At 64.3% G+C, this 27,295-nt stretch overlaps 2 protein-coding genes across 2 annotated transcripts; one reads left to right on the top strand and one right to left on the bottom strand.

Annotated features, from left to right (window-relative positions):
- Positions 1-220: 220 nt before the first annotated feature.
- Positions 221-24,469, bottom strand: CSNK1G2 (casein kinase 1 gamma 2). The gene is made up of 12 exons (XM_045491303.1): positions 24,350-24,469; positions 8,187-8,622; positions 2,548-2,588; positions 2,354-2,423; positions 2,113-2,261; positions 1,722-1,956; positions 1,572-1,657; positions 1,416-1,500; positions 1,179-1,327; positions 926-1,009; positions 720-826; positions 221-598 (listed from the first exon to the last, which is right to left on the bottom strand). The coding sequence occupies exons 2-12, from the start codon at positions 8,368-8,370 to the stop codon at positions 544-546; spliced, it is 1,245 nt and encodes a 414-aa protein (XP_045347259.1). The 5' UTR covers positions 8,371-8,622; positions 24,350-24,469; the 3' UTR covers positions 221-543.
- Positions 21,918-26,794, top strand: LOC123604882 (translation initiation factor IF-2-like). The gene is made up of 4 exons (XM_045491037.1): positions 21,918-22,053; positions 23,242-23,370; positions 24,266-25,214; positions 25,574-26,794. Exons 1-3 carry the CDS (start codon positions 21,918-21,920, stop codon positions 25,174-25,176), a joined length of 1,176 nt encoding a protein of 391 aa, XP_045346993.1. The 3' UTR covers positions 25,177-25,214; positions 25,574-26,794.
- Positions 26,795-27,295: the final 501 nt, after the last annotated feature.

Below are 27,295 nucleotides of genomic sequence, written 5' to 3'. Positions count from 1 at the left end.
GGGGGGGGCCGCCCCCGGACTCCGGGCCCTGGACGCGGCCCCGCGAGCAGGTGCCGCGGGAACCGCCGCGGGGCTGTGCCCGCGGGCCCAGGCTTTGGTGCAGCATTTTGGTTGGGGGGCCGCCCCCACCCCACCTTCCCCTGCGGTGCGGGGAGGCCCGGGGCGGGTTCGCCCCCGGCAGCGTCGCCCACAGCGCCCCCTCGAGAAAACGGCCTTTGGATCGAGGGAGACAAGCTGGACTTTATGAAACCAACAGGGCGGCCGACTACTCACTTCGGCGGCGGGAGGGGCGCAGGGCGGGCGGCCGCTGTGTTTCCTTTCCTTGTTGCAAATAGTTAATGCTCTCGGAGGGGAGGACTAGACACGGGTGTAGAAATTTCGGCCAAAGTCTCGTGTGAAGGAGGTGACCCCACGTGGGGGGGGGAGGGGGGCGGGCAGCTGCGGCCGGCCCTGCAGTCTGCGTCTGGGCTGTGCGCCACACAGCCTAGGACGAGCTGGTCCCAGGGGCTGCGGTGGGAGGATTCAGGGCACCACTGCCCCGGGTCACTTGTGTCGCTGCGCCGATTTTCTCTTTCTTCTCTTGAAGAAGCAGCAGCACCTGAACGGGGTAGGAGGTTCGGGGGAGGTGGGTGCGGGGGAGGGGAAAAATAAGCAGGGGGAGGGGGTGTGGAGCCCGCCCCAGGCGTCCCCACCCCCCCGCGGCTGCCCAGGGGCCTTACTTGGTGTCATCAGTCACCTCCACCTCTGCGGGCGCCGTGATGGGGGCGTTGGAGTGACCGGCAGTGGGGTCGTCCGTATTCAGCTCCCCGTTGGTGGAGTTCAGCGCCTAGGATTGGGGAAGGGTGGGGTGGGGGGAGTACAGTAGGGGAGCCAGGTGGCCCTACCCCACCCCCACATCACTGGGGCCCTTGCCCCGGCCCCTCACCTGGTTTTTGCTGTACAGCTGGGCTTTGTCCCGAGGCTGAGGCTGCGAGGGCAGGTCGGTGTGGACCGTGCCGATGGGGGTCGGCTGCAGGGGGGGGGGGGGGGGGGAGGAGGAGGGCAGGACGCAGCGCTGAGGCCGGGCGGCCTCTCCCCACCCCCCACAAAGCCGGGGTCCCGCTGGCAGCAGGCACCAAGGCTCCTGGCCCGCCTGTCCTGGGGCCCCGCCCACTTCAGGAACCCGGACCCCCACGTACCAGGGGCTTCCCCGCCCAGTCGTACTCGTAGTCGAACACGAAGCCGCTGCGGTCGAAGAGATCGGTGAAAAGCTTGCGCAGATAGTCATAGTCAGGCTTCTCGAAGAAGTCTAGGCGCCGCACGTAGCGCAGGTATGTGGCCATCTCCTCTGTGGAGAGCCGGCGGGGACACAGGGGTCAGTGGGGCGCGGGCAGCGCGGGCCCGGGGCGGTGCGGAGCGGACCGGGCGTCCCTCACCTGGGAAGCTCTCGCAGAGCACCTCGATGGGCGTGGCCCGCTTGGTGTCCCCGATCTTCTGGTAGCGCTCCTTGAGCGTGTCGGCCTGCGGGGACAGCGGTCAGCCGACGCCGACCCGGCGGCGCCCCGCGCCCGCACCCCCGGCCCCGCGCCCACCTTGAGCCCCTGCCAGGGCAGGCTGCCACGCAGGAAGTACATGAACATGTGGCCCAGCGCCTCCAGGTCGTCGCGGCGGCTCTGCTCTGCGGGGGGAGAGCAGGTCAGCGCGGCCCGCGCGCCCCCCCGCCCGGCCCGCGCGCGGCTCACCCTTGCCCAGGTGCGTGTTGATGCTCATGTAGCGCGCCGTGCCCGTCAGGCTCTTGTGCTCGCGGTACGGGATGTGCTTCTTGGTCTCGGGGTCGATGTACTCCTTGGCCAGGCCGAAGTCGATGATGTGGATGGCGTGCTGCCGCTTGGTGCCCGGGCGCCCCACCAGGAAGTTCTCGGGCTTCACGTCGCGGTAGATGAGGCTCTTGGTGTGGACGTACTCCATGCGCGTGATCTGCGGGGCGGCGGGCCTCAGGGCCGGCCCCTCGCCCCCCCGCCCCCCGCCAGCCCCCCCCCCCCCCCCCCCCCCCGTCTCCGCCTCGCCCCGCCCCCCGCCCCGCCCCCGCCTGTCTCCGCCCCCCCCCCGCCCCCACACGCCCTCAGCCCGCACCAGCTGGATGGCGATCATGAGCACCGTCTTGAGTGTGAACGTGCGATCACACAGGTCAAACAGGTCCTCCAGGCTAGGCCCGAGCAGCTCCAGCACCATGGCATTGTACTTCCCACACGGGCCGAAGTAGTAGACCTGAGGGACGCCCTCTGCAGGGGACGACGCACAGACCTGTGAGGACCCTGCCTGCGAGGCGAGGCGCCCCCCACCCCGGCCCCGCACTGCGCCGGCGCGCGGGTACCTGTGGCGCTGAGCTGCTTGTAGAAGCGGTACTCCAGGTGCAGCTGAGGGGCCCGGGACTTGATGGGCTCCTGGGAGGGGCAGGTAGACGTGGTGGTCGGGTCACCCAAGGCGCGCGCCCACCGCCCCTCCCCTGAGCCCGGGCAGCGGGGACAGCTGTGGGGCTGGGAGGCGGGAGGGGGGGCCTGGACTCACCAGTTTAATAGCTACGTATTCATTTGTATAGAGATTCTTCCCTGTGGAAGAGAGGCTTGTCAGCGTGGTATGCACCCCACTGCAGGGAGGAGACCCCCCCCCAGGGGCCAAGCCCCCCCTTGAACTTGACCATGTCTAGGAGTAACAAGAACGCCTACGAGCCCCACCCCCACCCCCACCATGGGCGGCGCTCATGTGCCCCACACCCTCATCCTAGAGCCCACCCTCTCCTCCCCCTCCAAGCCCCACCCCGCCTCCTCAAGGGGGCTGGTCCCAAACTCCTCTCTATGGGATCCTTCCCTCCAGCACACCAGCTCGCTCCAATTTCTCCCATCTATAAAAACAAAGAGAACAGACGGCCGGCCGCGGTGATCCCGGGGCGCCCCCCTTCTGCTCCCACCGCGGAGAACCAGGAGGCGTCCAGGCCCCTGCCCCCCCCCCCCCCCCCCCCCCCCCCCCCCCCCCCCCCCCCGCAAGAAGCCCCACAGAGAGGCCTGTTCTGGTCAAGTCCTGCAAAGGACTCACCCAAGGTGCTGCATACCCTCCTCCCGGCCCTCAGGGTGGGGAGCTCCCTCGTGGCACAGAGAAGAAGGGACTGGCCCCAGGCCCCTGCCCGTGCAGGAAGGAACCTGTGCTCCAGTGACACCCTGCCCGGCAGCACCTGGTAGGCTGAGAGTCCCTGGCTGGCTTCTCGGGGCAACAGAGTCACCACACCTGGGGCTGGGAGTGTGTGCCTCGTGGGTTAGAGACACACACAGCCCAGGGCACACGGCCTTCCCAAGCCCATCACCAGCCCTCAGGACCCCTAGGGAGCCCAAACTCACAGAGCTGTCAAAACTCGAGCCCCTGGCACCGGCAGTACCCCAGACGGGCCTTCCGGCAGCTCGGGGCTTCTGTGAAGGGTCTCACCTCCCTGTGTGCGGACACCCGGCCCCCACCTGCCGCGTGACGGAGGGGCCGCCCGACCCCTCAAGTCTAACTGCTGGCCCCCAGCCCCTGTGCAAATTACCGTGCACGGCACTGTGCGCGCCTGTGCCCCTGTCCGCACTGTCCTGTCCCTGCCCTTGGACTGGCCTCACCAGGCCCTGAAGTCCACGGACGTGGCCCCCACATGGGACACCTGCTCCATCACCACCTGTCCCGCTGTCCTGAGTAGGATCCATCGTGGGAGAAGGCCTCGGCTTCCTCTCCATCCCGGTGCACGGTCTGGGCGACACCCGCCCCGATGTGGTGGCAGAGACATGGCTGAGTACCGCCACACAGGACACGGCCAGGGCTCCCCACGCACGTCAGCCCACCGCATGGGTCACCGCCCCGCCCCATCGTGCTCCGAGGCGTCTGCACCACGGCGGCGCCCGGCGGGGGGGGTGCCTGGCCCTGCGTCGGCCATTCTCGGGCCTCTGTTCCAAGTGGCTGTTTCAGAGTCAGCCTGTCAACGTCCCCAGAAGGCTGCAGGAGAGGCTGAGGAGGGGACATCCCGGCCCCAGCCACGACTGGGAATTAACTTCCCTCGCTGATGTTTTCGGTTCCTGGTGAAGAGCCTGCACGTCCTTTATTAACTTACTCCGGAGGCACTGGGCAGGTCTGGGCACACTTACAATAGTACTGCTTTTAAATTTTTATTTTCCAACTCTTTGTTGCTCAAACAGAAAAATTCATTTCTAACTGCTTCTTGAGAGATCGCTCTGGCTGTTGCGTGCGCGTGATCACGCCTCTGGGCTTAGCCCCAGCTCGCTGCTTCCCCGGTCGGTTTTTCCGCTTCCCCCATTTCTTGCCACGGCCTGGAAGGGGTGGGCAGAGGGGCCCCATCTTCCCGCAGACCTCAGTTCACTCGCTGTGACAACTGAGAGGCTTCCTGCGGACTCTCAGCAGGGAAAGAAAGTTCCCCTCAAGCCCTGCTCTCTGGGCTTTGATCACAAATAGGTTTTTGCCTCCTGTTATGAAAGTTTCAAACCAAAAAAATGGAAAACCGGTGCAGGGAAGACCCACGTCCTTACCGCCTAGATGACATCAGTAACCTGCTGTTCGTCCCACTGCGTATCTGCGCACCTGTCACCCCCTGCTCTTTTGTTTTTTTATTTTCGAGACAGAGCGCAAGCGCCAGTGGGGAAGGGGCAGAGGGAGGAGGAAGAATCTTAAGCAGGCTCTGTGCTCAGCGCAGAGCCTGGGACCGTGGCCTGAGCCAAAATCAAGAGTGAGGCCCTCAACCGACCGAGCCACCCAGGCACGCTGGATCTCCCTTATTTTTCATTGAAAAAAAAAAAAAAAAAAAAAAAAGAGCATCTCAAAGTCGCAGACATCAGCAGCCTGTCCCGTCAACATCCCAGCCTATTAAGACCTCGGATTAAGCTCAGGGTGGACCCAGTTCTCGTTCTCCCCAGGGAGACAGTTACCTGTAATGCACACACCTTACGTGCCTCGGACCGGGAGCTCTGGCAAACGCGGAACCCTGTGCAATGCCAGCCCTGTATCGGGACAGAAAACGTGGCCACCACGCACGCCCCTGCCCGGTCAGTCTCCACCTTCACGTCCCGAGAGGGAGCCTCTGAGGCGGAATCATCCGGCACGTTCTCTCCTCCCTGGGTCCTCCTGCACGCCACGCTGCAGCACGTCCGTCACGGGGACACTGCCTGGCTTACCCGTGACCCTGGGGGACGACGACCACCCCGTCCCCAGGGTCCTTCTACAAGCACGGCTGACGTGAGCGGCGCCACACGGGACCTCCGACGGGCCAGCCGGCTCCCTCGTCTGGCAGGTTTGCTGGGGTGGCCCGCCGCCCCCCCCCCCTGTGGGATGAATGCACTCGGCTGCCTTGCTCGGGCTCCTGCGGCGGAAAGCCTCCCGTGCTCCCCGGCTGTTGGCCTGTCTGCTTTTGCGAAGTGTCCGTTCACATCTGTCGCCCATTTTCAACTTACAGCCCACGGTGGGGCTCAAACTCATGACCCCGAGATCAAGAGCCACGTGCTTCTCCGACTGAGCCCGCCGGCACCCCTCTTGCCCGTTTTTCATCGCAGCATCTGTGCGCAGGAACCAGCGCCTTCACACGGTGCCCTGTGCGAGCGTCACACTGTGCAAGCGGTGCCCTGCCCGCGGCCTGCCCAGCCTCGCTCTTAGCCACGCCTTCTCATAAGCAGATGTTCCGTTGAGCCTTTCTGGGAACTGCTAACTTTACTGTGTCCTGTTGAAGAAACCTTCGTGTTTTGACTGCACACGTGAGTTCAGGGAGAGCCAGTCTCCTTGAAGTGCGGCCCGAGGTGAAGGCGAGAGTGGGTGTGTCCGGCACCGCTGGGGTCTGGGGACGCGCAGGCCGCGGGGGTGGAGCTCAGGCACTCGGGGCTCTGGGAGCCTCGCCCCCTGCACGGGCGGAAGGCAAGAGTCCAGAGGCCAGACGGGAAGTGCCTCCCGAGGGGCCGCGAGCAGGAGGAAGGTTCCGGGGGCCACACAGGGCTGGAGCCGTGGCCATCCAGCGTGCGGAGGCTGCCCTGACCTCCCCTGACATTCGGCCGAGAACCCAGAAAGCCCTCGCCTCGGGACCGGGTGGCTCCAGGCTTCGAGTAAGGTCCGCCCTCAGCCTCCCCTAATGGAGCCAAAAACCGGCCCTCGCGCTATCGAGAGGGGTCTCCAGGACAAGGCAGAACCCCGACCGATACCATGAGACACCCACAATTTCCAACACGTGAAACACCACTCGTGTAAAAAGGAGGCAAATCAGACAATCACAAGGAAAAACAGAGTCAAAGGCGCCAAAGCCCTGGCCCATAAAACGGTTACAAGTAGGTTTGAGGTTTAAAAGCAAACGAACAGGCAGCTGGGAGATCCCGAGAGAGAGAAGCAGGGGTCGAGCGGAGTCACAAATGCCACATAGAAAATCAAGAAGTCACCAGAATGACTCCAACAACAGACTGGACGCGGCAGCAAAGAAGGGTGAACTCACACGAGAGCAAAAGGCAACTGGAGTGAAGCAGGGGGGAAAAAAACTACAAGAAAACCGAAGAGCGGCCTGAGGGACCTACAGGAAAGCATCAAACCCTCTCCACATGCGTGTAACTGGAGTCTGAGGATGCAAAGACACAAACAGAGGCAGAAAAACACCCGAAGAAGTAATAACTCAAGTTTTTCCAATTTAATGAGGAAGTATCATACACACCTACGCGCTCCAAGGAGCCCCAACCGGGATTGTCACAAAGAAAACCACCTTAAACGGCGCAGGATCGAAATCGGACGCCAGAGGTAAAAAGGAGCTCTTGGATACGGAACGTCCAGCTTACTGTCATCAGGGAAGCCCACACGAAAACCCCTTCACATCCACGCGCACGTTCAAGGTGGAACAGCCTGGCCACTGAGATGATGGCGAGGACTGGGGTACCCCGGACCTTCACGTGCTGCCCGCGGGAGCTCAGAAAAGCTACCATCACTCTGGAGACCAGTCCACACTTTCTCATCGACACACACCTCCCCTCCGACCTGGGGCTTCAACAGAAACACTCGTGCGTGGGACTCGGAGAGGGGCGCTCAGGCCAGTTTTATTCACGGCGGCGGAAACCTACACCCGGCTGAGCGTCCCTGAGCAGGACGACAGACGTGGACGATGAGGTGCAGTCACACAGATGGACAGGGTGACAGACAGCAACCGGTCACCTACACACCCAACCGCAGGGACACTCGCAAAACCTCTCAGAGCAAAAGCCGGGCAGAAAAGCACACATACCTCAGTTTCAGAAAACGCTTTAAGCCCAGCACACGCGCTCTTCTGTCGGTGCAGAAGACCCCTGCTGTACAGACTTGTGATCCGGACACCAGGCCGCAGGTCAGGACCGGGCCCGCTGTGTGTCCGTCTGCTTGCACAAGCACGCGTGTGCACACGCACGCATCCTAACGGGGCAGGCGTGCGTCGAGGCGGCTCCATCTGGCACGAGCTGCAGACCGGTCACCAGGTTGCCGGGGGCCCTGCTGTGCGGGCCGGGCCGGGCACACCTGGTCCGTGCTCTGGGGAAGGCGCCTGTCTCTCCCGTGAAGCCGGCAGTGTCAGTCGCTGAATGACAGACGCCTCTGGTGTTGGAGCCCAGCACCCGCCCTGCCCGCCCCACCAAGCTGCACGCGGAGACTGGAGCCCAGCCCTTGCCCGTTGCTGGCTCAGAAACCCCGAGCCTGGGGCCGGGGAAGCCACAGACAGGCAGTGAGACTCCGCAAGCCCAATCCTGGCAGCCTCTGCAGCGGCTGAGGTACGGCTCTCGCTCAGGACAGGGAGGTCAACCCAGCCCCGAGGGGCCACCAGTGACACTGGCCCCGGCCCCGGCCCCGCTTACGGTTGCTGAGCCAAGTGCAGAGAGGGAGCCGAGCTCTCGCTTCACCTTGCAATGCACCCGCACCCACCAGCTAGAAGCTAACGGCTTCCACGTGGGTCCACCCACACGGGGGCCCAGACCCCCCCCCCCCACACACACAAAACTGGCCCTCAGCAACGCAGGGGTGAGGCCGGGCACCCGCCCCTCCAGCACAGCCTCCTCCTTTGGGGGCAGAAACTCACACGTACCTGAATTCCCAGTCCCGACAATTGGAAACCATCTGGGAGCGGTGACCGCGGCCCTGCCAGGACCTCCCCTCCCCGAGCCCCAGAACACACACACGAGTGGGCTCACCTAGCCGGAGCTCCCCGAAGTTGCCACAGCCTATCTTCTTCCCGACCCGGAAGTTGGGGCCCACCATCAGGACCCCCGAGCTGGTCCCCGAGCTCCGGACGCCATGGCTGGTCCGGCCGCTGGCCTTGGACATTCTCCGACCCTCCTCCGACTCCCCTTTCCCTCCTTTCTTGTCAAAATCCATAAGTTTGTGGTACCCTGGCCTCTCCACGGTGACTCTGCTGCCGAGCAAATCCCGGGTCTGTGCAGACCTGAGGTTGCGGGCGGCTCTTCGGGGCTAGTACACCATGGTGGCCCGGCGGGCTCCCTGCTAGTGAGACGTGGGCGCTTGCCAGGGCCCGGCCGTGGCGCTCATCTCGGTGGCCTCGGGGTCGCGTGCAGAGGGAGGACGCATTCTGTTGACCGGTCCCGCCGCCTCAAATCTCGTGGCTCCCAGCTGGCGGAGAAACGAAGGCACAGGTTAGAGTCTAGGTGGGAATCTGTCCCCCCGCCCCCGACGCAGCCCCGGGGTCCAGAGCCCCGGGGTCCCGAGCCCAGACTGGCAGGGAGACCCAAGACTGTGGTGGTAGCAGAAAACCACACCACAGAGGCTTGTGCAGCATAGTGGCATCCTGGAAAGATCTCTCAAGGCACAGATGCGACCGGGACTTTCTGGGGTGCCCAGGAGTGCAGTGACTCAGGCCATTGTGAATTGCACGTGTGAGGGGAGCTCTGACCCCCACCCCATGGCTCAAGCACAATTCTGCTGGCAGAGGTGACGGCCAGTCAAGTGACAGGGGCCCTAGAGCCTTAAAGCCAGGTGTGGAGACCAAGGCTGGGTGCAGAGAGGGCTGGGCCCTCTCCCCAAGCCAAGGGTCTGCTCCTCGGTAGAGAGAAGACAGACAACAGAGCAGAAGGTGCCCAAGGTTGGGAGACAGGCCCTCACCACTGACCTCAGAGGCCTCTGAACTGCACCCCGCACAGCACCCCACCCCACGATGTCCCTGGGCCTAATTCCAGGAGCCTGTGACCCCGCGGTCAGGTGGGGCTGCGGAGGATCCTGACCCTGGCAAGGCTTCACTTGGGCAGCAGCTGCCGAGGGAGGTCAGGCGGGCTCCGAGGTTGACAGGGCACAGGCCGTGCGAGCCACCGGGGTGGGACTGGCCTTGGCCCCTTGGGTACGAAGCTGGCCTTATGGAGGGCAGGGCAGACACTGAGCAGCCCCCAGGATGCAGGGGGCAGGCAGGCAGCCACCCCAGCTGGGTGCAGTGAGGGACAGGTGCCCACAGAAACCACCCGGGTCTGTGTCCCCAGGCCCAGCCCTCCCCAACCACCCCCCCACCCCCCGTCCCTGCAGCCTGTGGCTGCCACCAAGCTGGCCTCTCAGCCACGCCTCCGCCTGCAACCCCCGCCAGCTGCTCGCGCCAAAGCTGAAGGATCTCCTCAAAAAGAAACTACCAACGAGCTCCTCTAAGCGCCCCCTACCAAACGTGTCCCCCTTTACAGTCTGAGTGCAGTGCCAGGGGCCACACCGCCATCAGGCCCAGAGCGCCACAACCCAGCTTGCGAGTTCCCGCCCCACAGGCACCGGACGCCTTCCCACATCCTGCAGAGGCCGTGCGCCTCTGACCGTCCGTGAGCGACCACCAGAGCCCAGGCGACAGAAGACAGGGCAGTGTGGGCACCGCCGGGCTCAGCGCGGGTAGGGGCAGGCAGCGGTTTCACCTCGAGGGAACGACACCGAGGCTGGGTGAGGGGGGTGGGCAGGGCGTGGAAGCGCCCTTGCTGCGGGACGTCCCAGGGAGGCAGTGACCGTGTCACCTGACCCCAGTACTCCCTCGACGCTGACCGGCCCAGGACCGGGAGGCCCCCCTGGAGGGGGTCCGGGACGTGGTGCACACACACATGCCCACGCACACACGTGCGCGTCCGCATGGCTTAGAAAGCTCCTCCCACCACCCTGCCTGAGCCACGAAGACCTCAGGCCCTGCCTGCCTTGGGGGCCATCGCTCTGGTGCGCCCTGGGGACCCTGGGCCATCGCTCCAGTGGGTTCTGGAGGACCAGTCAGGAACAGGGCCCAACCCCAAAAGAGGATGTCTGCACAGATCCCCAACTTCCTCGCTCCATCAGTGGCATGGCCTAGAACAGGCAGGGGGGATGGGGTCTCAGGACGGTGGCTGGGCTCACCCAGGAAGGAATGTGTACGTCTGGGGCCGTCCCCCGCCCACCATGAGCGCCCAGAGGCCTGCGAATACCTCTGTCCACCTGAAGGTGAGTCTACACGGACGGACCCTAGTCTGAAGTTTACCATTAGAACCAAGTCCTCCACGGGCTGCAGCCGCCCTCCTGAGCTCATGCCAGAGCCTTGCTCCCCACGCATGGCGGGGGCATCAGGTCCAACCGAAGAGAAAAGCCAGAGAGCACTGCTTTCCTCCGCAGGGTGGAGGCTGCCTGCTTTGGCTTCGAAGTCCCTAGTTTATTGTTATTTGCATCACGGAGATACGATCCACATACCATACAACTCGCCCTCCAAAAGCGTACGATTCAGAGGTCTTCAATACATTCAGTTATGCAACCATCACCGTGATCCAATTCCAGAACATTCCATCAACCAAAATAAAAAAACCCCACCCCCTTCAAGCAGTCACCCCCCAGTACCCACGAGTCCCCCGCTTCGTGTCCGTGGATGAGCCCGTTCCAGACGTTTCTCACACGCGGGCTCACACCCCGTGTGGCCTCTCGTGTCGGGTTCCCTCCCTGAGCGTCACGTGTTCAGGGTCCGTCCACGGGGCGGCGGGTGTGGGCGCCTCGCTCCTGCTCGCGGCCGAGGGACGTGTGCGCGTGCGGTGGACCAAGTGTATCTGTTCGTCTGTCAGCGGACATCTGGGTCGTGTCCATCTTTGGGTGCTGAGAAGTGTGTGTGTGTGCGGACGGACGCTGGTGCACACGTTCCCGTGTGGACGCGAGCTTCTGTTTCTCCCGGTGCACGCCGGGAAGCGCACCTGCCGGCTCAGACGGAAACTTCCAACCGGCAGCACGACTTCCCGGAAGCCCGCACACCGCGCACAACAGTGCCCTCCAGCCCCGGTGCCGCGGTCTGCGGTGGGCGCGCTTCTGGGCTGCAGCCCCCCGAATGCCTGCTTTCCTTCCAGACACACACCTTCCGTCACAAAGTAATTAAGGACGTATGCGTGTGCACACACACACACGCACAGACACCATGGACAGACAGACACAGACACACACGGGCCGCCAGAGTCAATCAGATGGAAAATCCACGGGAAATCAAAGACCCCAAGGAGACAGAACTCGCCCTCATCTCATGATCTGCACTGTCCTGATGAGGGCAGAACTCAGGGCTGAAGGGCCCTGGGCGCGCCCCGAAGACGAAGCGGCAAAGAAACGTGGCAGAAGCCAGGAGTGGGACCTCCTCGGGGCCACACAGAAGCAGGCGGCCAGGGACGGCCTCCACGCAGACGAAGCCAGGGGGACACACACTCGGGGCGAATAATGATAGATGCGGTCTTTGTCCTGGGGCCTGGCACGCAGCTTCTCAAACCCTGGGCACCTCCTGAGTGATGGGAGGGTCTCTGCCCTTCTGAAGCAACCCGTTCCCGGCACACAGGAGCTCATGCCGGGACAGGGCACCAGGACGAAGCTGGAGAGGCTGCGGTGCAGAGCACAGGGTGTGGGGAGGGCTCGGCGACCCCCTCTGCAGGCAGGGAGACTCAGCTCCGGGGGGACTCCCCCCCCCACCCCACCCTGCACGCAGGCTTCATGGGGTAGGAAGTACCTGTACCACTCTGCCCCGAGGCACACAGGAGCCGCCCCTCTGGACGCCGCCCGCTTCTGCAGCTTAGCCCACAGCCCTCCTGGGAGGCCCCTCCTCGGCCATAGCAGCCCCTCACCCCCTGCGCAGCTTCCAGGTGGGAGGCACCTGCGCTTCCAGGTGGGAGGCACCCTCGGTCCCTACCCCAGGTCGGCAGGCACGCCCTCCATCTCCGCCCGGCCTCGCGATCTGGGGTGCAAACCCTTCCTGGGCGCGCAGAGCCGCCCTCTGTGGGCCAGGGAGGCCCGCGTGCCCCTGTGGGACGGCTTCGAGGGTCCCCTCTGAGAGATCCCTGTGACGCTGGGGGTCCAGGGTCTGGCAGCAGCCTCCACCAGCCTCCCCACTCCACAACAGGCTCCCTCTGCGTGCGCCTCCCTGCAGCCCCTCGTGGCCTCACGGTCCCAAGGGGGCCTCTGACGGCCCAGCGGGCAACAGAGACCAGGCGACCGGGCGCAACGCTGGAGGCCTGCTCGTGCACGCACCGCCCCACCGCCGGTCCCGGAGCCCACAGGTCCCTCGACACAACGCCGGCGCCCCCCAACGGCAGCTTCCCCAAGCCGCGTGCTGGCCAAGGGTTGGCTCACGTCTGCCCCTGTAGGTCTCCTTAAAACAGGGTGTACGGCCACCACGTGGGTCACCGCCCGCAGAGGACGGCAGGCGCCACGGAGGCGGGGGAGCAGCCCTCCACTGCGACCCCTTCCACGGACAGCCCGGAGGACACCGGCCCCTGTTCACGAGGAAAGGGCCACCACCCCACAACCCCAAAGGCAGCACAGACTTGCAAATGTTCCGGACGGTGGCCAAACTCAGCACGCCCTGGCAGGCCACCCCACCTAGCACGGGCCACATGGGAGCATTCTGGGTCCCCTCGGGACACTCTGAAAGCCAGGTGGGACCCGCAGGGGAATGGCAAGAGCGAATCACGTGCTGGCGGGTGGGAAGCAGGGACAGGGACGACACAGCGCCGCTGAAACAGGTCTGGGGCCAGAGCCTAGTGAGAACGATGCTGCTCCAGGTCCCAGGAGCGGGCAGGGGCCCAGCCCGGCATACCTGGGGGAGGCAGGGTAACCCGAGACCTCAGGGGAGCGGAAGTGTCTGCTGTCGGCCCAGGCCCAGCGCCAGAGCTAAAAATAATTGTCCTGGGGGAGAGGGCCTCCCATCCCTCACTCGGGCCGAAAATAAACCCCGTCCCAACGCAACCAACGTGGGCCCCGGTTCCTGACACGGGGTAGGAACCCCACCGCAGGACGGTGTCCTGCCCCCACCGCAGGGACCACTGCCCAGTGCCCAGGCAGAGCCCCTGGAAGCTGCCGGCCCGCTGTGGCCACACCGAGCGGGTTTTGGAGAGACTGCTCCGGGCCGGGGCAGTGCCGTCCTGCGAGCGCCCCCCCCAGCTGAGTTACCTGCTGTGGTTTTGGGGGCGTCCCCCATCTTGTCAGGGCCAGGGGCCAGCTCCCCTGGTGGAGGCTCCAAAAACCCCCTTCTCTGACCGGCCCCACTCAGTGATGTCACAGTTCCTGGCTGACATCACCAGCCCCGGCCCAGAGCTGGGGCACGTGCAGACACAGGCAGCCTCCTGCCTAAGCACAGGTAGGAGCCGGTGGTGGGCGCGGACTCAGAAGCACGCGCCTCGCTCGGGACCCAACCGGGCATCCCTGGGCACGCGCGTGCCTCCCGAGCTTGCTGACGTGTAGGCGAGGCCCCCTCCCCAAGAGTCACCTGGGCTCAGGGTCACAGTGCCCCAGGAGCCCCGAGCTCCCCTTGTGGGTGCCACTCCCCAGGAGCGACCTGGACCCCGGAGACACAGCCGACCTTGTAGCAGCAGCCGAGAAGTCCAAGGTCACCCGCGAGGTCACGTTATGACAAAGAGGAAGGAAGCGGCCCCAAAATGGCAGGCACAGGCGCCAGCCCAACCGGCCCCCCGTGACGAGGCCAGTGTTGACTCAAGTGAAGCAGAAACGGATCGTCACAGTGGAGCTACAATGAAGGACCCCAACCCCAAATAAACCGGGGAGGAGAGTGCACACCCCACCCCGACCCCCACAGCGGGGGCTGCCAGCTAGCCGGCGGGGTGAAATGAAAGCGGGAGAACCGTCATCCGTGGGAACCACAGACACAGGCTACGTGTGCCAAGAGGGTGGCCTGAGGTCACTTCTCAGTGACCAGGAGGGAAAGGCCGATGTCCAGGGTGAGCGTAAGCCCGCAGGCACACTGAGGGGGCACAGGGTTCCTGCCCAGAGTCCTGGCCGGGACGCAGGGACAGGAGACAGGCTGGTCCCATCACGGCAGGCGAGGGACAGAGGCACAAGGTGACAGGCTGCTGGGCCGTGAAGAGTAGGGGCGTCCAGAGCCTTGTACTTTCCTTGGGACCTCTGGACACACTGGAATTCTCCCAGAATTAATCAAATTACAAAAGAGAGGCAAGGTCCCGACCACAAGCCCCACAGCCTAGACTGTGGCCGCCAGGACCGAGCAAAGAATCGTCAGCAGCCGTCCTCCAGACGGTGGGGCCATGGCGAGGCCCAGGGTCACCTGCCGGCACCTCCTGCTCTATTTCCAGCGGCAGGAAATGATATCTGGGAGGCTGGTGACCGTGGGGCCTCTCTCTGCACCCAGCTGCGTCCGAACATTTCCGTAACGAAGGGCTGAAGGCAAACGGGAGGGGTCCGGGGTGATGGCAGGGATGCCCGCGTGGCTGGTCCGGGCGCAGGCCCTCCACCGGATGGCTCGCATGAGACACTGGGCCACTAATGGCACGAGCGTCCGGCTGGGTCCTGCTGCTCAGGCACCACTGACCCTCCCCCACCCCCCAACGCCCCGCACGCAGTCCACGCGGAGCCGTCCAGCAAGGAGTCACTGTCACGTCACCGGAAACACGCTCGGTCGTGCCGGACGTGTGCCAGGGATCGGCGGCTGCCCGGGGCTGGCGCACACTGTCCTGGAGGGCGCGCGTCTGGAACCAGCCATCATCAGCAAGCACCCGCCTGTGCCCACAAACCCCCTACCCGCACCTTTTCACGGAGCTACTGCCTGTCGAGGGGGCAGGCGCGGCCCACCGCACGTGATGGTCCCCAGGGCGCCGCTCACCTGGCAGGCCCACCGGCCCAGCGTGACTGCGGCCGCGACGCCAGCAGCACAGCAGTCCTTGGGGTGGGCGGGCTCGTGTCCCCAAGAAGTCACGTCCTGACCCCCAGAAACGTGACCCTATTTGCAAATCAGGGTAGGCCCTCTCCTCAGACCAGCGTCCCCGCGAAGAGAGGACACAGATGCAGGGAGGGGCGGTCACTACCTTCACGGTGACGGCACACTATCCAGAAACGACAAGACGCAAAAGAGAGAACAGGCAAAGCCCCAGAAGAAACACAAACGGCCCCACGACGGCGGGCCGCGTGCACCGGCCTCGGGAAGCGCGGGCTGGCTCCCACGCACTCCGGACTTTTCCATCGGTGCGCCCCGGAGAGCAGTTCCTCCTCCTCCGCCTTCCCGGGGCCACTCACTCCCGCTAGCTCACTCTGCCGTAAGGCACACGAAGACCCGTGTCGGTGACGGTTTAGTCGCGGGCAAGGCTTCCGGTCAACGGCGTTGGAGGACTCCGGCGTTCCACGTGGATTTGCGGCCGTCAGAGGCCGGCGCCCCCAACGCCCGTGTTGTTCAAGGCTCATCGGTGACGGAGACCATCGCCACCGGTCAGGCTGTCGGAGACTGAGAACAGGAGTGGCGTTCAGGAGCCACAAGAGCGCGGGAATAAAGACCGTGACGTCAGCAGAACCGTGCTTCCTAGGGGACATCCTCCAAGGGGGTGGAGGAGGCATCTGCACTGCCACAGGCCCGCAGGGGGACAAGGGACCGCCCACCGCTCTGCAGGTTCAGTGGCCTCCGCACAGAAAGGAAGCAGCGATGGTGCCAGCCCCACAAAGCACGTCCCTGTGTGTGGGCAGAGGTCCCAGAGGTGGCCTCTCGGGCTCAGGGGCCCCTCACAAGCTGGGGTGTGGGGAGAAACGCCAGGACTCCCGCGTCCGCCTTTCCCACGCAGGGGTCCGCTTTCTCCCTCCAGGTGAGCGCATACTCCACCATGAAAACAATGCACGACAGTGGGGGAGGAGGGGGGAGCGGGGGAGGGGGGTGGGTATGGAGTGGGAAAGAGGAGGGGGAGGGGGGAGGGGAGGAGCGGGGAGGAGCGGGGAAGAGGGGAAAGGAGGGGGGAAGGAAGGGGAGCCAGGCGGAGCTTAGCCTCCTCCCTTCTGCCCCAGGCCTGGCCACCCTCAGCGGTGAGCACGGCGTACAGCACACGCGAAGCCTCCGTGCAAAGGTCGGAGGTCATGGCGTGGGCCCTGGAAGGCCCCCAAGGCCCCTGCAAACCACCCAGAACGCACAGAGAGGGCACTGCCCCGTCTCTCTGGTTCTACTGGGGCTGCACTGGGCTACCTGCGGGAGGGACTCCCTCGGGGTAAGGACCACCCCTCGACCCACACGCGTCCCCCAGAACCAGGCACCCCAGTGACTCTCGCCAGGGCCGGAAGGGGCGACAGCTTCGTCAACGCAGGCGACACGGAGGCAGCAGCCCCCCCCGGAAGGAGTCTAGCGCGTGCCCCATGTGCCCCCCACTCAGCCCACGCGTGAGCCTCCACGGGGCCTTCCAGGGGTTTCTGTCCCCCCCCCAGTCAGAGCCACGCCGGCCGTTCAGGGCGGGCACCGCCTGGCAGGTCCCACGGTTGAGCGCGCTCCTGTGTTTCAGATGCCCACAGTGCTGGGTGCCAGTGGTGCCCACCTGCCAGGCTCCGAGGGGCTTCTCCCAACGTCCTTTCATGTTCCCCTGTAGGGTCAGCACGTGCTTACCCACACGCGCGCACGGCGTTTCCGCCACTTAAAACCACCAAAACCAGGGCACTGACTCTGTGTCCTCACAAGGCCCACGTGTCCCTCGAAGACACTGGACTTACCGCTCAGAGGGGGGTGGATGAGGGGAGCCCACGGCCTCGGGAGCCGGGAGACCTGCCGCATGAGGCTCGGGAGCCCGGCTTTCTAGAAAGTGCCGGGCAGCGGGGAGGCGGGCCTGCAGAGAAACCGGTCAGGGTGCCCAGAGGAGGCAGACGTGCCCGGAAAGGGATCAGACCCTGACCCAGGAAGGAGACACGAGTGGCCACTGTGGAAAACGGCCACCGGTTCCTCAAAAAGTTAAACACAGAGCCACCAAGTGACCCAGCAACACTGCTCTTCAGTGTCCACCCAAGAGAACCGAAAACACACGTCCACACGAAACCGTGTCCTCAGCAGCCGAAAGGCGGACACAGCCCACACGTCCACAGACGGGTGAATGGATACACACGCGTCCATCGCGCACGCGCACGTCCCCCAGGTGCATCCACCGCGCACGCGCACGTCCACAGATGCACGTGTCCCCCGCGCACGCGCACGTCCCTCGGCCGCAGCAGGACGGACCCCGAACACACGACGCTCAGGGAGGGAACCCCACACGAGAGGCCCCGCGGGGTGTGAGCCCACGTGTGTGAAACGTCCAGACAGGCTCATCCACGGGCGGGAAGGGGGCTCGTGGGGACCGGGGGCTCAGGGGGCTGGGGGGTGGCTGATGGGGATGGGGCTCCTTTTGGGGTAATGGGATGCTCGGGATTTGAACAGAGATGACGGTTGCACAACCCTGTGACTGTATTAAAAACCACCAAAGTGGGGCCTGGGTGGCTCAGTCAGTTAAGCTCCTGACTTGATTTCGGCTCAGGTCACAATCTCACAGGCTCACTGAGTTCAAGCCCCCAGTCGGGCTCCGTGCTGACAGTGCAGAGCCCGCTTGGGATTCTCTCTGCCCCCCTCCCCCATGCGCGCACAAGCGCTGTCTCTCTGAGATAAGCTTCAAACACACACAAAAAAATAAAAAACAAACCTACCAAGGTGCACATCCCAGTGAATTTGTCCGGTTTTGTGAATTCGTCTCGACTTAAACCAAGTAGAGAGTGTGATGTGTCAATAAAGCTGGTGAAAAAGGCACAGCGAGTGGGGAGATCCGTGCAGAAAGCCCACAGCCGGGGCCACGCCTCCTGCTCAGGGCCCGCGGGGCCACAGGAAGTGTATGACGCGGGAGAGGTGGGAGGGCTGGCTCAGCGACCCCAAGCTGCGCGCCTCAGCCCCTCTCCGAGGCCCTGGGCGAGCCCCCTGCCCCCACAGGCACAGCCCACGGGGAGGACACAGAGCTCACCTGGCACAGCTGAAGGCGCACCAGGCCCAGTGAGGGGCTCGGGGCGACAGCAGGACCGGCACTTAACTGCGCAGGGCTCAGCAGGAGCTGGCCGACCTAAGGCACACGGGACGCTGCCCTCCCCATGCAGCAGTGGGGACCGGTTCAAGACCCAAAGAAACCCCACAGCTGCCCAGCCCTTGCCTCTGGCCCCAGTGTGGCAGCCCCCAACCACAGTCCCCTAGGTCGGCCCCGAGACGGAACAGTCCCCAACACCCAGGAGACCGCACCAGAATTCACTCGCAGGACTGCTGAAAACTCAGATTCCGTCCGAGATGCTGATGCGGGTGGCCGGAGTGGCCGGAGTGTGGCCTGGGGGCCACTGTGAGACCGTGAAGGTTCCACTCCACACTTCACAGGCCAGTCAGCCACCTGCCCCAGCCCAAAGCGGCCCTGGCATCGGCAGCCAGGTAGAGCGGATAAAAACGCAAGGCGCGCAGTGAACACCAACTCCAGCTGAGCAACGGATACCTTTTGGTATGGCTACGCCCCTCGCGGTCTGGGGGACACGCTTATCCCCGGCAACATTTGGCTGGCTGAAACCGAGGTCCCTAGACACGGCCCACTGACAGACCTCCCGAGAGCCTCCTGGTTGCAAGGGCGCTAATTTTCTACTCAGTCCTGTGTACTTCTTAAGATCCGGCATTTCCAAAGAAAATTTAGCTTCCAAGGGGTGACGAACCGAGACTATAAAATACACACCCAAACGGGAAGAAAACAGCAAACCGTCTCAACAACCTCCAAGAGCAAGGACACGCTTATGTGACCCTAAATACATTGAACAAAACAAGATAAAGTGAGTTTCACCTACTGTGTTTTCGCCAAGGCCACCGGTGTCCTGTCAACTAGCCGTGTGGCCCGAGTCCCATTCCCACCGGGGGACTCCACCGGGGTCACCACCCAGCGACCTCAGCCGAGGAAGCCGAGGCCCAGGGGTGAGAGGCACCGGGGAGCAGGGCGCCAGGGCAAGAGCCACGAGGTGGGTGGGGACCAGCCGAGCAGGGCCCTCAGGTTTGGAAGGAGACAGTGCAGCATCCACTGTGGCTCTCTGCTCTCCACCAACCAAGGACATCTCCTGACCAGCTCCCCGGCCCACCTGGCTGCGGGGCCTTCCACCCGGAACAGAAGGCAGATCCCCCCTCCCCTCCCCTCCCTGGGCAGCAGGTACGAGTCCTCCCCCTGCAGCCAGGCGGCCAGCGAGGAAACCAGGAAGGAGCAGGACACGACAGAGTGGCAGGAAGGCACAGCTGCCCCCTGCGGGGCGGGCGTGGGGCGACCCTGACCACCAGGGAGCCACAAGGCAGCACAGGCCACCTCCCCAATGGCTGCTGGAATGACCTGCCCCCATCGCCTTCTCCCCACCTGCTTCCTCAGCCTTCCTGCTCCGGGGGGGCAAGGGAGGGCCATACTTTATAGGTCCGGGACTGGGACCGAGAGCCAAGGAGGCCCGGCCACACCCCCAGGGAGGCCCCGAGACGGGCTCCAGCTCACGGCAACAGCTGCAGGTTGGCAGGAAATCTCTAGGGCGGGGCTCTCACCCGGGACAATCCTGCCCCCAGGAACAGTGGGCGACACCTGGGACATCTGTGGCCGTCACGACTGGAGGGCTCCTGGCATCGCGTGGGTGGGGCCCGGGACGCCGCTCAGCCCCCACAGCGCCCAGGACGTCCTCAGAGAGCGATCCAAGCCCAATGTCAGCAGTGCCGAAAGGAAGAGAGCCGAGTCTAGAAAGTGTCCTCAGCAGAAATGTCCAACAGACCCATCAGTGCAGCTGAAGGAAAGAGAAGGCGGCCCAGAGCGGGGGCCAGCGGACTAAGAGGGTGGGCCGTGAGCGAGCAGAGCCACGAGCCCCCTGACCACCCTCCCTGCCGGTGTAACGGCAGAGGCACAACCCTGCGCCCCCCCGCCCCCAGTACGTTGGCTCTTCCTGAGTCGGCTGGGGGTGAGTCCTGAGAGCCAGCACAGACGCACAGGTGGCACAGTAAACACACTGTAAAGACATCTGCCCCCCAGCACAGCCCCTAAGCGCTTCTAGAACCAGTGAGACAGCCCTCAGGTGCCTGCGTCCAGGCAAACCACATCCCTGTCCCCCCCGCCCCCGCAGCCCCCAGACTTTCTGGAAATCTCTGTCTCGGAGTTCTCATCCCTGGGGCACCCAGGTGAACCTGGAGAAACTAACACGTCCTCAGTCCCTCTGCTGGGAAGCGACCGAGGGGTGCTGTCTAGAGCCCCTACGGCCACAGGCTGGCAGAAAAGTTCCACTGGGCCCACTCCCCGCTGGGTCAGCCACCCCGCCTACTCAGTGCCCAGCAGTCCGGTCCTGGGACCACAGCAAGCAGAGACCCCCGATGACAGGCACAGCCTCTGGGGCAGCACTGGGAACGCTTGCCCGTGGAGGCCATGTCCGCAGAGGGAAGATTACCCGGTCTCTCCAGACCCAAGACCAGATGAGCTGTCAGCTCCAGGAGGGTACACGACTGTCTTCGGACTCTAAGGTATCACAGCCCAACAGGAAGGCGGGTAACAACACGTCACGTCCCTTTCCACCTCTGAGACAGCAACTGCCGGCCCCGGGACCCCCCCCCCCCCCCCCCGGAACCACACAGGGTCTGGGAGGAGGCTCTGAGCAGCGCGGAAATGGCAGGCACCTGGCCCACCCGCCAAGAACGCTCCTGGAGCGGCGCTTCTGGGGGGAGCTGCCCGAGTGCGAGAAGCCCCCCCTCGGCAGGGGGGGGGGGGGGAGCGATGGCCCCTGGGTGTCCACCCAAGGTAGTGAGGCGTCCCTTCCCCACCCTCCCCTGCACGCACTCTGTCCACGCTGGTCCCCACGGCCACCCTCTCCGCTGAGGGACTCGCTCCTCCGGGTCACTGCGGCTCTCGAGAACCTCGGGAGGTGTAACCTGAGAGCCGACCTTGCACCCCAGCTCCGGCCTGCTAGTTGACTTGACTGCCTTCTCGCGCCACCAGGAACTCACAGGAATAACCCAGCATTCGACTATGGCTGTGGCCAAGCTCCCAGAAGGGAAAGGACCTGTCCCAAGGGGGAAGGCTCCCAGAGGGGACCTCCGGCTGCCCCCCCGAGGTTGAACAGAGCACGTGGGAGGCCTTCTAGAGGAGGGGACCCCAGACAAGGCCTGGACAGGAGCGGCGTGACAGCCGGGCCCAGAGCCACGGTCTGTTCTTGGGAGCAGGAAGACACGGGGTTTCTGAGGAAGGAAAAGATGTGCTGTCATCCCCACCCTGTGACAGCGCCTCCGGCCCTGCGTGTGGACCCCCACGCCACTAGGGCCCTGCGCGAGCACGGCCTGCACCAGAAGCTTCTGTAGAAGCGGGGCAGGAGAGAGACGCAAAGGCAGGCCACCATCCACGGGGAGAGTGAGGGCGGGGGAGTGCTTACAAGCAGGCTCCCGCCACACCCACTCCTGCGTGGGCCGGTCCTGCGGGCACCGGGGAGCACAGGCGTGCGCGCTGTCTTCCACACTCAGAGGGTCACTCGGGGCTCGGCCCAACACGGGCTCCCCAAGCCCCCAAAGGGGAAGGGAGCAGACTCGAAACCGCCCTAGGTGGGGTCCTCCCACGCCAACCAAGACTTGGTTCGGGTGTCCCCTTCCCCAAAGGTTCACGGAGTGTGCCACACGTCAACATTGCCGGCCAGTCATCAGAGCGCTCCCTGGCATGTCCCGCTGCGTAGCCCAAGACCCCAAGGCATTCATCGGGTGCGACGGGCCACCCGACACTGACGCGGACCCCAACCCCAACCAGCACGCCCACACTGGCCTGCCCAATGCCACCAAAGGCCTGAAGGCTGGCGGCCCCCAGCACCCCGTCTCTCCTGCTCCTTCCCCAGCCCTCTGCCCATCACCTGACCCATGGCCTTGATGGACTTCTAACTCCTCATAGGAGGAGACGGAGCCCCAGCTGCTCAGGCCTGGGTTTTCAGGGCCCACCTGGAATGAATCTGCCAAGAATCCACCACAACCAGGACAAGGGACCCTGGCTGCTCGTGAGGTGGCCTGGGACAGCTCCATGGAGGCCGGGGGATGGGCACCAAAGTCAATCACGGGACAAGAGGTTACTGGGCATCCCAGGAGAAATGCCACCCTCCATAAGTACAGCCCTGAGGGAACCGGGTCAGCGGGGGCCCCCAGACCTGTCCCAAGCATTTACTCAGACCCACCAGGAAATCCCCATGGACACAGGTGACACCGTAGGTGTCTGGAATGTCCACTGACTAGCATGCCGGCTTCCCCAGAGCGGGAATGAGTAGATGGGAAGGCTTTCAACTTAAACAAAAAAAACACACCTCACCTACTTCCTCTCTCGACCCACAGATAATTACTATGTAATTAAGAGGAAAAGGAGGAAAGCCAGCTGGAACCGGAACCAGGAGTTCAAAGAAGTCTGTCTTCACAGGGGCTCGGTCCTCCCCGAGCAGGGACACGCCCAGGACCAGGCAATGAGACGCTCATCCCCAATCCGCTCGAGAGAAATGAGAAGTAGTCAAAATCCGACCACAAGCCCCTTTACCCAAGAAGGTCCGACTGCCACCCTGAGGCAGAAAAAGCAAGCCCTGTGCCCCATGACTACTGCGAGCCCGGAGCCCCTGGGGTTCTGCCCACCGCTGGGGCGGGGCGGGTGTGTCCAGCCAGCTCCTCTCACACCTCCCTCCCCACGGCCCCACGCAGGTCACACTTCCATCAGCCAAATGCAGCACACACAGCGGGGCCCCCCAGCCCCTTCCAATTATCAGGGCTACTGACACCATTCTGGGAAGGGGGGGGCCGATCATCTCAGGTGTGTGCACCCCCTATGCACTCCCAGAGGTGCTGCAGTCAGTCCCCAGCCATCACCCTGCCCATCTACTTGCAGAGCCTGGGGGTCCCTTTCCGGGGGCACAATTTGGAGACACGAGCGAAAAACAAAAACAAACTACCAGGGAAACCGCAAACTTCCCCCTTTCAAACCTGCGGGTCTGGCTCCCAATCTGTTCTCGTCACAGACACCACCTCCTTCGGCGACCAGATCAGGTCCCTGCGGACATCACCCCCCTACACTGGAGCCTTTGTGCTCCCACTCATCTCTCACACCCACGAGCTACAGGGACCTGAGCCTGGCCATGTCCTTCAGGGTAGGCACAGAGGACCCACGCAGATGGAGCCCCAGCAGATGGATGATGTGTGGACACCCCCGGAGGCCAGGGTCCTCTGTGGGGAGACTGGGAACAAAGTGCTGGAGCCCTCCAGGGCCACTGTCCACAAACAATGCCATCCAGAGGCCAAGAACCCCCAAGCCTGCCTAGGACGACAGCCCCTAACATGAAAGCTTCCCCAGAAAGTTGGGGCAGAAGGGGGCAGGGAGATCAGCGTGGCCACCGCCCCGGGCGCATAGACACCTCACCCCCTCCCTGATCCGAAGTGTTTCCGGAAAACAAAACCGGTGGCAAGGGCGGAAGGGGGAGGGCACAGCCACACCGAGGCAGCAGTTCCCAAGCAGTGCCCTGCAACAGGTCACCCTGGGCGAGACCCCTCCTGCTGCGATCTCGGGCTGCACGCCCCTTCCCCACCCCAGTGCTCCCCACCCCCCAGCCCCTGCTCTTCCCTCAGGGCCTTCAACACCACAAAGCCAGGAATGGATGGGTGCGCTGGGGCAGGGGTCCAGGGTGAAAGATGGAGGGTGGGGGACCTGGGGAGTGGGCACTGGGGTCTGGAGTCAGGAGACAGTGGAGGAGAGCAGGGTCTGGAGTCAGGGCACACCGGGAGTGGGCAGGAGGGTCTGGAGTGAGGGGTCCATGGAGGACAGCAGAGTCTGGAGTGAGGGGTCCGGAGAGAACAGCGGGCTCTGGAGTCAGGGGGTCGGGGAGGACCGTGAGATCTGCAAGGTAGGCGCCAGCCGGAATGAGTAAGGCCTGAGCCCGGGGAAAGGGGCAAGGTCTGGAGCGAGGAGGCGGCGGGTAGAACGCGGGAGTCCCCGGGCTGCGGGGGACGTGGGGTTGGAGTACGGGCCCCGGGGGCGGGGGTGAACAGGGTCTGGAGTGAGGGGTCCGCGCGGTGGGGCGCGGCGGCCCGGGCGCGTGGCCGTGGCGGGGGCGAGGGCGCGCGCGTCCTTACCTCGGGGCCTCCGCCGTGGCCGTGGCCGTGGCCGGCCGGGCAGCAGGCGGCCCGGGCTCCCTCAGCAGCGCGGCGCGGGCCCCCGCTCCGGGCCCCGCTCGTGCCGCGGCTCCGGCTCCAGCGCCCGCTCGGGCCCCCGCTCCCGCGCCGCCGCCGCCGCCGCTTCCGCCGCCGCCGCCGCCGGCCTCCGCATGTTGGCGCGGGCCGTCCCCGCCGCGCGGGCGCCCGGCTCGCCCCGGTCTCGCAGCGTCGCCCGCGGCCCGCGCTTACGCCCCGGCGTCGGGGGAGGGTCCTCACCCACTGCGCAGCCGCCGTCCGGCCCGGGGCGCGCGACGGCTCAGCGCGGGGCGGGGCTTCGAGGCCGCCCGGCGCCGCCGCACGACGGCCGCCGCGCTTTGCGGCCGCTCCGGGGCTGCCAGACCGCTGCCCGCGGGGGGTTTCCCGGAGGCGCGCGCCCCGCGGCTCGGGTGGGGGCAGGGGAGAGCGCGCGGGCGCGCGGGGAAGGAGCCGGGCAGCGTCCACCCTCCCGGGGGCGGGGCTCCCGCCGCTCGCCCGGGCCCGCCTGCCGTCGCCATGGCGACGCGTGGCCGGCCGCCCCGCCGCGCTTCTGTGACGTCACGGTCTCGCCACCTGACGTCACGGCCGGGCGGTGGCGCGGGGCGTGGCCGGCGCGGGGACGGGCCCGGAGTGACCGGGACTCGGTGGGGCGGCGCCCGCGAGGCGCAGCTGAGGGCCGGTCAAGGCGGGGCGGGGGAGCGCTCCCCGGGCCGCCGCCGGCCGCGCGCCGCGGCAGCGGAAACTCGAGGGGCGGGGGCAGGTCCACCTGATCTGGCGCGGCCTGCAGGGCTTGCCCTGGGCTCCCAAGGTGGCTGCCGGCCAGGACCCCGGGCGCGGCTTTCCCGGGGGGTCCGGGCAGTGAATAATGGGCAGGGCCCTTCACGAGGTCTTGTGGGCAGCGTGGGGCAGGGCCCAGTACTCTGGAAAAAAGATGTGATCAGGTGGAAGAGTGCCGTCCTGCTGGTGGCGGCCAGATGGGATGCAGAGGAAACCGGCTGGGAAGAGTCCAGCCGGAAGGGCCAGCGGCCGGGTGCCATGAGCGGGCGGGGCGGGGTGGGGGTGGGGGGCAAGCCAAGCGCTCGCAGAGGCTGGCGTTGGTAACCCAGGACTTCAGCCACCTCCATTCCACCTCAGTCGGTACTTTCTAATTGATGAACTTCTTTCCAGCTTCTCTCTTAACTCAGGCAAAAGAGCCTGCAGGGGAACCATCCCCTGATGGGAACCAAAATTTACTCCAACAAGCAAGAGGGACTGCCCTCAGCCAGCAAGACCCCACTCGTGATGGACCCGGGGACAGCGATGTGCTTGACATCACTGGCCACACGCTCATACCCACTGACTTTGTCCCACAGTTTCCTTATATAAACCTGGAAGTATTTTCGTCATTTGGGAGGGGGTCTTGAGACGCTAGTCTGCTTTCTTCCCGGCGTTGGCCTCACTGAAAGAAATTTCTCATTTTACCACCACTCGGGTTCTCTGCCTTTGGATTTTGTTGGCAGCGAAAGGCTGGACCTGGCCTGTTTGGGACCCCCGGAGCCAGGTGCTTTTGCACCCCTGGACCCCCCCCACCTTAGGGCTTATCCTGCCACACCTTTCTCCAGCCCCCTTGCCCTGTCACCACCTCCAGGGAGCTCATGCCACGTTCCCGAGTTGTCCTTTCTCACCACATCCTGACCCTTTTCCATGAAGAAGTCGATTTGTTTAAAATCAGCCTCCTCCTAAATACAGTGCTCAATGGATTACTAGGAAAGAAAGGAAGAAAGGAAGAAAAAGAAAGAAAGAAAAGAGAAAAAGGCAGAAAGCAATCTACCTTGTCCACCGGCCAGGCCAGGGACCACATCTGCTCTGCTCACTATGTCTGTGCACCCAGCAGCAGGCACTCAGTCTGTGTGTGATCACTGCGTGTGGCAAAGGAATGACGGAATGGATGAACAGAGTTCACAGTCCTTCCAGATTCTGGAGCACTCAGGGGTTTGTCTCCTCGGACTTCCTGGCCCCATCTCTCCTCTCCTCTCATTCCTTAGGAAAATCTGCTCTCTGCGCTCAGTTCCCAGGGGGTCAGGAAGCATGGTGGCCGCTTCTCCAGAGGAATTTCAGCCTAGCCTTAACCCTGAGCTCCAGCCTCGCCCCTGTAAAAAGCTGCGTGGCTATGCAGCTGAAAGATCACGGGAAGTGAGGCCAAGTCTGGGGTTGTGCCAGTAAAAGGCTGTGTGACAATGCACCGATCACCCACCCTCTCTGGTTCTCCGCATCCTCATCTGTAAGTTAGGACTATCCACAGCCTCCTCAGGTATATTATGGGAATTCATGGACAAAGAATTGCCAGCACAGGACCCTCTGCCTCAAATGAACATCTCTCTAATCGCTCAGAGTCTCTGAAAAAGCAAACGGCCTCTGTGCTTCCTCATTTTGGACCCACTTCAAATGTGGTCCACATGTTCCTGCCTCCTTTTAGCTTTGATCATGGGGACACCATTTGGAAAGCTGGGGTGGGAAGCAGCCCCGTGGGAGCTCTCAGCACAATAAGAACATTGTAAAAAGGGTGAGCTGCTCTCTCCATTGCCCATCCCCCCATCCGGAAAAGCCAAACAAAATCCCAGCCTCCCGATAAATCCCAAACAGCTGTGGATTTCAGGGAGGACATGGGCAGGAAGCGACCCCTTCTGTTCCTTTACCCTTACGAGAGGCAGGCCCATCTCTCTCCCTGTCCTTGGAGAGACCCCAGCACAGGAACAGGCCTGCATCCTGGGGTCCAGTGACAGCGTACAGGCACAAGCAGGTGCCGGGGGTCACTTTTGTCAAATTGAATTGGATTTTCGCTCCCTGCAGCCAGGCCTTTCCCCCTGTGGGGCAGGGATGCAGACGTGCACCTTCCCGTTTTCGAGATGT

This window comes from Leopardus geoffroyi, chromosome A2, assembly GCF_018350155.1.
Source record: "Leopardus geoffroyi isolate Oge1 chromosome A2, O.geoffroyi_Oge1_pat1.0, whole genome shotgun sequence".
NCBI lineage: Eukaryota > Metazoa > Chordata > Mammalia > Carnivora > Felidae > Leopardus > Leopardus geoffroyi.
This window is presented reverse-complemented; position numbering and strand designations above follow the sequence as displayed.